The 10,447-nt window shown below is 43.3% G+C and overlaps 1 protein-coding gene across 1 annotated transcript; it reads right to left on the minus strand.

Moving 5' to 3' along the window:
* Positions 1–2,018: 2,018 nt before the first annotated feature.
* LOC311104182 (amine oxidase [copper-containing] 3-like) lies at positions 2,019–6,066 on the minus strand. Its single transcript, XM_084145875.1, has 4 exons — positions 4,475–6,066; positions 3,971–4,256; positions 3,727–3,859; positions 2,019–3,600 (listed from the first exon to the last, which is right to left on the minus strand). Exons 1-4 carry the CDS (start codon positions 6,045–6,047, stop codon positions 3,316–3,318), a joined length of 2,277 nt encoding a protein of 758 aa, XP_084002001.1. The 5' UTR covers positions 6,048–6,066; the 3' UTR covers positions 2,019–3,315.
* Between the last annotated feature and the right edge of the window lie 4,381 nt (positions 6,067–10,447).

The raw sequence follows: 10,447 nt of genomic DNA on the forward strand, positions 1-10,447 counted from the left end.
CACAGTTGAAGTTACCTAATAGTTATGCATTGGTCTTTCATTATGAAATGTAAATCATAAACTCAAGTGAACTCAGGTAAATAACTAAAGATGTGTGGTTTTATCTGGCCAGCACCTGATCTAATGTTTTATAGAAATATGTTATCTTTCTATGTAGGCTATAGGCTATCCTGTGTATATTATTCTGTTCAAGTCTTCTTACTGCTTAGTCTAAGTCTAGTAATCCTTGTGCGGACTTTTCAACACCAAGGGCCAATGGATCTTCTCAGAATGTGAAGGGTGACTTTTCAGAATTAAGGAAGTGCCTCTGGAGAGTCATTGGCATTCCTCTGAGATCAGTGTGTGGGGGTTCTTACCAGTAACTGGAGCAGTCTACAGGTCATGACTCATAACTGTTATATGGTTTGTGGAGCAGGAAGGTCATAGGGTGAGAGTTTGAATCCAGTGGAAAATGGCCCTGACATAAACACAGATGCAGTTATCTCCTCTTTATTTAGGGGGGATGTAGTTTCTGGGTCAGGTGTCAAGTTAGGAAAATGAAGTTCCTTTGCTTTCTCCTGCTTTTTTTTTTTTTTTTACTCAACTTTCTTCTGTTTTAACCAAGCTAGCCTGCAGGCTGCAGCCATTAATTAGAATGGAGGGCAAACCAAAGTTTCCTTAGTGTCTGACTGAAATCATGGGAACCCAGATGTGGTAATCTCTATAGGAACGTATTCTCTAAAACCACTAACTCCAGTGTTGATTCAACGTATGCATTCCCCTCACAGTTGTAACACTAACATCTGGTCTGTAACTGAATGTCTACACAGTCTGAGTGGAATTTATTGAAAGAGGAAGGTCAAATTAAACAGAAATGTTGCAACATAAGTGGGAGTAGACATTGTATGTATGTGTGTATGTGTGTGTGTGTGTGTGTGATGAGTAGCCTACACAGGTCTAAGTCACTTAGCAGCGGAGCAGAAATCCATCTTTCCTAAATGTGAACAAGGTTCTGCGTAAGAGGCCTCTTAGTTGCATGGACATTCCTTTAAATATTTATGATGGCCAGGGAGAGGAGGCCATTTTCAGGTCACCTTTTTTAAGGATTGGAGGCTGTGCCAAGATATGTTACAAAATCTGTGGGTTGTCTAATGGCGGAAAGTACAGCCTCGCAATGCCTTAAAAATGCAGAAATCTTGTGCAGCAAACCCCCAAAAAATGCATGTTTACAGGAAATAAATTGCAGTGCTGTTTTAATTTGTTACCCTATTGTACTGTGAAACAAAATGTTAAGTTAATTCTTATTAAAAGGTATTACAACAAGAACTTCAGTTCCCATGAAGTGAGTGGAGGGGTGGAGGTGAGGAGTTCATTCTCCCACTTTGATCTGGTTTCTATTTTCCATTTCCTATAGACACCATGGGGAGTAGAAAGACCCTTACGCTTTTCAAAGACTGTAAAAAACAGAAACAGCTGAGGTCCAGCCCATTTTAAACAAATATTTTCATTTTTATTTGAAAACTAGACTGATTCTTTCCTATGTGGAAGGTTAAAAAATATATAAGCAAAACAATCAAACGATAGTTCCAGCTTCCTCCTCACACAGATAGTGGTCAGACAAATGTGAATTGAAAAGCCTCAGTGCAGTGATAAAGTATGCAAATTAGCACACACAGATATAAACCTACACTACCTTTCAAAAGTTTGGGGTCACTTAGAAATGTCCTTGTTTTCGAAAGAAAGGCAATTTTTTTGTCCATTAAAATAACATCAAATTGAAACAGGCGCCTCACAGGTCCTCAACTGGCAGCTTCATTATATAGTACCCGCAAAACACAAGTCTCAACGTCAACAGTGAAGAGGCGACTCCGGAATGCTGACCTTCTAGGCACAGTTGCAAAGAAAAAGCCATATCTCAGACTGGCCAATAAAAAGAAAAGATTCAGATGGGCAGTCTGAGATATGGCTTTTTCTTTGCAACTCTGCCTAGAAGCTGCCAGTTGAGGACCTGTGAGGCGCCTGTTTCTCAAACTAGACACTCTAATGTATTTGTCCTCTTGCTCAGTTGTGCACCGGGGCCTCCCACTCCTCTTTCTATTCTGGTTAGAGACAGTTTGCGCTGTTCTGTGAAGGGAGTAGTACACAGCGTTGTACGAGATCTTCAGTTTCTTGGCAATTTCTCGCATAGAATAGCCTTCATTTCTCAGAACAAGAATAGACTGACGAGTTTCAGAAGAAAGTTATTTGTTTCTGGCCATTTTGAGCCTGTAATCGAACCCACAATTGCTGATGCTCCAGATACTCAACTAGTCTCAAGAAGGACAGTTTTATTGCTTCTTTAATCAGCACAACGGTTTTCAGCTGTGCTAACATAATTGCAAAAGGGTTTTCTAATGATCAAATAGCCTTTTAAGATGATAAACATTGGAACACAGGACTGATGGTTGCTTATAATGGGCCTCTGTACGCCTATGTAAATATTCCATTAAAAATCAGCCGTTTCCAGCTACAATAGCCATTTAAAACATTAACAATGTCTACACTGTATTTCTTTTCAATTTGATGTTATTTTAATGGACAAATTTTTTTCTTTTCTTTCGAAAACAAGGACATTTCTAAGTGACCCCAAACTTTTGAACGGTAGTGTATACTGTATTGAGTTTAATTTATACACTGAGTGTACAAAACATTAGGAACACCTGCTCTTTCCATGACATAGACTGACCAGGTGAATCTAGGTGAAAGCTATGATCCCTTATTGATGTGACTTGTTAAATCAACTTCAATCAGTGTAGCTGAAGGGGAGGAGACAGCTTAAATAATTATTTTTAAGTGTTGAGACAATTGAGACATGGTTTGTGTACATGTGCCATTCAGAGGGTGAATGGCAAGACAAAATATTTAAGTGCCTTTGAACAGGGTATGATAGTAGGTGCCAGGCACACTGGTTTTAGTGTGTCAAGAACGGCAACGCTGCTGGGTTTTTCACTCTCAACAGTTTCCCGTGTGTATCAAGAATGGTCCACCACCCAAAGGACATCCAGACAACTTGACACAACTGTGGGAAGCATTGGAGTCAATTTGAGCCAGCATCCCTATGGAACGCTTTTGACACCTTGTAGAGTCCATGCCCTGACAAATTGAGGCTGTTCTGAGGGCAAAGGAAGGTGTTCCAATATTAGGAAGGTGTTCCTTATGTTTTGTAAATGTAACTGATGCCATCCAAAGTTGTTAACTATTTCAAAGGTTGTCTTGGGCAAGATTCCCATTTTCATAAGTGTTTTAGTGTTTAGCACAGAGCACACTCAGGATTGGGACTGGGGACTTGTTTTTTTTTCACTCTTCAAACTTCATGGTCCCTTCAAACCCATTGTAGGTGAAGGGTTCAACGACTGGGCTGCATGCATCTTCAGCAAAGCAGGCCATCTTGTTATTTTCACAGTTTCCCTCTGACCCTGGGCTGATGTACACCCCGTCTGGGGAGTGAATAGATGGGTCCTCATCAAAGTAGTTATGTGGTCTCAGGATCACTCCGCCTCCATTTCCAACGGTAACCGTGTTGGGGATGTCCTCAGCGTGAGGAATGTGGAGGAAGCCAGTGGTTACCCAGGCAACCAGGTCCTAGACAAAAAAGCACTAATTTGGTGACTACCAAACCTTCATTTATCAATGAACTGAACATTTGCAAATCTCAAGAGAGGGGTAAAATATCTGTAAAGACAACGGCACTTAAGACCAAAAACACACCTGGTTCTCAATGCTCTCGTCATCCTCAATGTACTTGCTGAAGTCCACTGCTGGTGTCCACATGTTGTTCTGACTGTACAGGCTACTGCTGGTCTGCTCTGAGTCTTTGTGCTTAGTAATGGCCACTTTATACCTGGCAAATAAAATAACAAATGTTGGTCAAACTGCTTTACCTTTGGTCTACCTGTAACCTGTGTTTTAGGAATTAGGGCCTTCCTTAGGAGGAGAGAGGAGGGAGACTCACCTAGCCCAAGACATGGACTTCTCCTCTGGCTCCGTCTCTGGAAGGCTGTCACCGGTGAAGCTGACCACCTGGAGGCGGTAGGAGCGTTGGTGGCCCCAGCGGTTGGTGCGGTTGCTGGCGATGTGAAGGTAGCGTGGCGTCTTGGTGTCGTAGCGGAGAGCAGCCTCCTTCTCAGTCTTTAGCTGGGCCTCCACCAGCTGAGGAACCATGGCATAGCGCTCCGGCATCCAGGGTAAAGACACGTTCATAAACTTCATGTCCTTGGTCTGGAATACATTCTCAACCCCTGTGGCACAGAAACCCAATTCAAAATTCTAATTATTGGATCATGTTATAATCATATAATTGAAATGAAAGATAACTAGCAGAGACACTTCCAGCACCAATGTGACCAAGTGGGGTTAAAACCAGGTCTTCAGTGGCCACAAGTCATTTAAACATTTATAACTGTGCTTGACCTTTCATCGGTTCATATTAGGCCAAATGCATTGTTCACACACTTACCCAACACGTCCAGGTCAACTTTGAAGTTGATGAAATGGGTGTGGATGTTCCCAATAGTATTTTCTGCCACCTGGTGTCCGTATTTGAGATTGCCATCAACATTGAAAGACGATGATATGTATCCAGTGGCATGCACTTTGGTCTCAACAGAGCCGCTCTGGTAAAAAATGAAGTCCCACAAGTAGTCATAGTTACCTATGGCCGTAATGGTCCTAAAAACTAAGGCACTGTTAACCATGCCTCCATAACTATTGCTGAAAAAGTCCGAGAAGTGTCTTCTGAGAGGACGGCCTGTATTGTGCTCAAAAAGGCAAATTGAATTCCTGAATCTATGAGGTGCACTGACGTCAATGTATCGGTAAGTGTCGATGTAGGTTGCCGCGTACGGACAATCCACGCCTCGAACGAGCTCGTGCGCAAAGCGCCCTATTCCGATACTAGAGTCCAAAAACTTAGTCAGAATCATGCCGGGTGTGATGGAACCATAAACTGACATTGCCTCTTGAACACTAAGCTCATAAGCTATCCTCTCCCCCTTGAAACGAATGTCAAAAACTCTCATACCGGTGAGGGAACTCAGACCAAACGCAAAACTCCATTCGAGATACATGACATGATTATTCTTGACACTGAAGCGTTTACCTTGCGCGTAAAACTGCTGAGGGCTTAAACCGGTGGGTTTACTTTTAGGTTTGAGTGATGCATAGTTCTGGACAGGTTTATATACAATTTTCGTCACAGTCCCGGCGTCATATTGTTTTATAAGATCCTCCACACTGTCGAAGTACTGTCCGTTATAAAGTAATCTCTTCACACTCCAAAGAGATGCGTTGGTGCTTTCGTGGTTGATTAAAACTTCCAAACCTACAGGGTGGATGTACATCCCACTCAAATCACGAAAGAAGGATATCCATGTCTGTCTTTCTCCCGATTTGACACCCCGGGGCATGCCTTCGAAAGCATTCAGGGTCTTCTCTTTACTGACATCAAAACTTTCTTTCACAATTTTACCAAGTTTTGTAAATACCTCTTCAGTAATAAACTTGAAAATAAGTGCATATTCACCAATGGTGACCGTACGCGCATTGATGGGCAACTCTTCTTTATACCTCTCAACCGTGACATCGCGGTGGTAAGTCGGGTTGGGGAGAGGTCCCACCACATATTCTTTAATGTGCCCACGGGTGCCATAGAAAACTACCGCAGTCGCCTCTCTCACCGGCTTGGGTTTATTGTTATCTAGGTAGCCCAGAACATCCGCTTTCCTTGGCAGCAAAATATCAATTAAGAAGAGAAAATTCCCTGAAGGTTTTGTAAGCGCATTGACAGAAATATCCAAGTCTTTCTGATTACTCATATAGTCGCGGACTTGGAGATATTCATCCGCGGACAGATCAGCAAACACCGTGCTGCGTTCATTGTGTTTGCCCTTGAAAGCATGATGCGGCTTCGAGGAGCATTTGGGCAGCCTACCTGAGTAAAGGCATAAGAAGACAATATTCGCTATTACTGAGATCAGGCTAAAGAGTATCAATATCCATTTGACTAATGAATTCATTCTCCTAAGGACCATCTAAACACCATGGGGTGTTCTGGATAGAGGAGGCGATTGCGAGGAGCATAAAATAAGATTAGGCGCGAAAGTAAATTTGGGATGAGCCACACCCGTCCGTCCCTCGTCCCACCCCCATGCAGCACCCTCAAGAAATTCCAAGTTCTCCCATACTTTGAATACAGTTATGCAATTGCCGGGATTTAATCAAATAGTTTTTTGATAAAGGCAAACATTCCTCGTGCGTAAAGTGTATTTTACGCACACATTGTATGCTCTCTGTGGCAAGGGTTGTGCGTTCCTGTCAAATAAATACCTGTTCAAGTGACTTGGTTATGTTGATATATATTTTTTTTACAGATATTTAATGTGTACATGTAGGCCTAGATTACAAATTAAATGTGTAACTATTTTAACACAAAATGTGGTGTGCAAGAGCATGTTATTAATGTTAATGTTAAGCATCGTCTTCTTGAAGTTGAAATACACTATAATGGTTATTTTAGTTGGGAATTTTCAAGCCTCTATAAACCACGCATCATGCGCAGACAAAACAAAAACATCCTGCTTTTGTTGTTTTTCACATGCTTGGGTCTCACTGCGCTGTCGCAGTGAAAAAACCACCTTCATCTTGATTTGTCTGTTGTCGCCCGCCGTTTTTCCTGGCCGCTGGTGGGAATAGTTTTCCGTTTCGGAACGCAGCCAGCATTCTCTTCCCAACATTTGATGTAAGCGGATATCCAGAAGTCTTGGCAGCCTTTCGAATGTGTTCAGTTTGAAGTAGGCTTATAGAGTATAGCGCGCCTCACTTTTTCTTTCTGAGGTAAGCCGTAAAAGGAAATCTCTTATTCGAACCAACAAACACATCACAGCTATAATTCTTAGTTGCTACATCCATTTTTGGATATAGCCTATACCCATTGATTCTTTAAGAATAGGCTAAGTTATAAATGCCTCATGAGCTAGCTCAACTGTCGTAGACCTACCCCATCAGAACCCAAAATATAAGCTTGTTTTACACCAATGTTGGTAAACAATGTAGGCCTAAATCTAAACGAACAATGTATAGCCTCAAAACATGTTTAAAACTATATATGTTGATGCCATGGATGGTCAGTCCTTGTATCCATCTATGAGTTTATGAGTGGTTACATTTCTCCAGGCCCATCCCTCAGCTTTTTCCAAAACAGAGGCGGGGTGTCGGCTTTGTTCAGATTCAGAGATTCAGAGTGTTTAATAGTCACATGTACAGGATTGCAGGTGTGATTGCAGGGTACAGTAATCTTATGCTCTGAGATCCATCATGCAGGACTAAGTGAAATAAAAGAATGAAAATGGTAATAAAAAAACTATAGAAATATAGAGTGGCGCAGTGGTCTAAGGCACTGCATCGCAGTGCTAGCTGTGCCACTAGAGATCCTGGTTCGAATCCAGGCTCTGCTGTAGCCGGCCGCAACCGGGAGACCAATGGGGCGGCGCACAATTGGCCCAGCGTCGTCCAGGGTAGGGGAGGGAATGGCAGGCAGGGAGGTAGCTCAGTTGATAGAGCATGGCGTTTGCAACGCCAGGGTTGTGGGTTCGTTTCCCACGGGGGGCCAGTATGAAAATAATAATGTATGCACTAACTGTAAGTCGCTCTGGATAAGAGTGTCAGCTAAATGACGTAAATGTAAAAACAACTGTAGGGTCCATAGGGGGAGTAGCGAGGGGATGGGGGAACAGGTAGCTCTGAGGGTAGAAACTATTGGCCAGTCTTCCAGTTTTTGCCATGATGCTCCTGTACTGTCTGCATCTGAGTGATTGAAGCAGGGAGAACAGGGCATGGCTTGGGTGGCTGGGGTCCCTGATGATCTTCTTGGCCTTCCTGCGACACATGGTGTTTTAGGTGTCCTGTAGGGAAGGCAGTGTGCACCCAATGGTGAATTTGGCTGCACTTATCACCCTCTGAAGCGCCTTGCGGTCCGTGGTGATGGAGTTGACGTAACAGGCTGTGATGCAGCCCGACAGTACACTCTCGATGGTGCTCCTGTATAACACTGTGAGGGCCCTCAGGGACAGGCCGAATTTCTTCAGCATCCCGAGGTTGAAGAGTTGCTGTCGTGACTTCTTCACCACGGTGTCTGTGTGATTAGATCATTTCAGCTTCTCTGAGATTTGTACGCAGAGGAATTTGAAGTTATTGACCGTCTCCACTGCGGCCCCGTTGATGAGGATGGGGGTGTGTCCAGCCTGGTTCCTCCTGAAGTCCACAATCAGCTCCTTTGTTTTACTAACGTTGAGGGAGAGGTTGTTTACCTGGCACCATGCCGTCAGAGTGCCTTCCTCCTCCCTGTAGGTAGTCTCGTCGTTGTTGGTAATCAGGCCTACTACTGTCATTTCGTCAGCGAACTTGATGATGGAGTTGGAACTGTGTGAGGCCATGCAGTCGTGTGTATACAGGGAATACAGGAGGGGACTGAGGACGCACCCTTGTGGGGCCCCTGTTGAGAATCAGTGTTGAGGAGGTAATGTTGCCTACCTTCACCATACCTGGGCCCAGGTCCCAGTTGCATAGGGAGGAGGTCAGACCCAGGGCCGTGAGCTTTGTAATGAGTTTATAGGGCACTATGATATTGAAGGCCGAGCTGTAGTCGATGAACAGCATCCTCACATATGCATTCCTTTTGTCCAGGTGGCTAAGGGCAGTGTGCAGTGCAATGGCGATTGCGTTGTCCGTGGATCTGTCATGGCAGTAGGCGAATTGGAGAGAGTCGTGTGTGTCGGGGAGGGAGGAGGTGATATGGTCTTTGACCAGCCTCTTTAAGCACTTCATGATGACAGAAGTGAGTGCTACTGGTTGGTAGTCATTCAGTTCAGTTACTTTCCCTTTCTTGGGCACGGGGATGATAGTGGACATCTTGAAGCAGGTGGGTATAGCGGCCTGACCTAGGGAGAGATTGAAAATGTCAGAGAACACAACAGCCCACACATGCTCTGAGGGCATGGCAAGGGATTCAGTCTGGGCCGGCAGCCTTGTGAGGGTTAACACGTTTGAATTACTTACATACCTCCTCAGTGGAGACTGAGTGTGTAGCCCACGTTGTCATCGGGGGCTCTCCTCGGCAGCTTAGGGTCATTGTGTTGAATCATGAGAAAAAAGTGTTTAGCTCGTCCAGTAGTGTGGCGTTGGTGACCGCGATGTGGATGGCTTTCTTTTTTTAAATGTTTCAATTATGGAATCTAGCTTTACATTTCAAGATGAAGTGGTATATTTTGATAAATTTTATTCCCCATATTCTATTGATCCAATATGACAACACAATTCATAATTATAAAAAATATTGCTTAGGGCTCCCAAAATGCTAGGCTGCATGTGTGGGTATGAAGACCTGCTGCCAATCGTGATGATTTCAGATTTTTTGTGTGGCTCCCACCCCTATCAAAGTTGCCCATCCCTGACCTATACATTTTCCAGCCTTTGACCTTCCTGCCATTCGACTTAGATTTACAGAGATATGTTTCTATAATTCACTCATTTATTACTGGCCAGTGCAAGAACTGCACGATCCACTCATTTTCCGTCCTCTCTCCCTTGTGACAACTTTCAGATGTTGAATTCCAGAGAAACACAACAATTTGCATCTCAGGTGAACTCCGATAAGTTGTAGCAAATTCAATGTCTGTTTTTTTGACCTAGTCAAAGCCCAGACCTCAATCAAATTGAGAATCTGTTGTATGACTTAAAGATTGCTGTACATCAGCGGAACCCATCCAACTTGAAGGAGCTGGAGCAGTTTTGCCTTGAAGAATGGGCAAAAATCCCAGTGGCTAGATGTGCCAAGCTTATGGAGACATACCTCAAGAGACTTGCAGCTGTAATTGCTGCAAAAGGTGGCTCTACAAAGTATTGACTTTGGAGGGGGGAATAGTTATGCACGCTCAAGTTTTTTTGTCTTATTTCTTGTTTGTTTCACAAGAAAATATATTTTGCATCTTCAAAGTGGTTGGCATGTTGTGTAAATCAAATGATACAAACTCCCCAAAAATCCATTTTAATTCCAGGTTGTAAGGCAACAAAATAGGAAAAATGCCAAGGGGGGTGAATACTTTCGCAAGCCACTGTAGATCACTTTGAGCATACTGGCCTATCTGCAGAACTATGTGGATATTTGATTTGTTAAATACACATTTATACATTTAGCTATATTATCTATATTATATAATATGCTTAGCATTCTAAGCGGCGGGAGGATCCCCTCCTACAATTTCGCGCTTATTTTCTTAATTATAGGCTCGAAAGAAGCTCGTCCTCCTCTTACATCTGGCTGGCCACTTTATATTCCTCTGTGTTTTGTATTTTTCACCCATAATGCTCAATGACTTGACATTCCAAATTACCATTAAATAAAGCCAAGTGATTATTTCTACCAGGGTTCATTGGG

The sequence above is a fragment of the Coregonus lavaretus genome, assembly GCF_964263955.1.
Source record: "Coregonus lavaretus genome assembly, chromosome: 28".
In the NCBI taxonomy this organism is placed as follows: Eukaryota; Metazoa; Chordata; class Actinopteri; order Salmoniformes; family Salmonidae; genus Coregonus; species Coregonus lavaretus.

Excerpts from the sequence above, each read along its gene's own strand:
- LOC311104182 (XM_084145875.1), bottom strand. The coding sequence starts at position 6,047 with ATGGTCCTTAGGAGAATGAATTCATTAGTCAAATGGATATTGATACTC. Across the intron at positions 3,860-3,970 it reads AAGTCCATGTCTTGGGCTAG|GTATAAAGTGGCCATTACTA; the intron begins GTGAGTCTCCCT and ends TTTATTTGCCAG. Across the intron at positions 3,601-3,726 it reads ACGAGAGCATTGAGAACCAG|GACCTGGTTGCCTGGGTAAC; the intron begins GTGTGTTTTTGG and ends TTTTTTGTCTAG.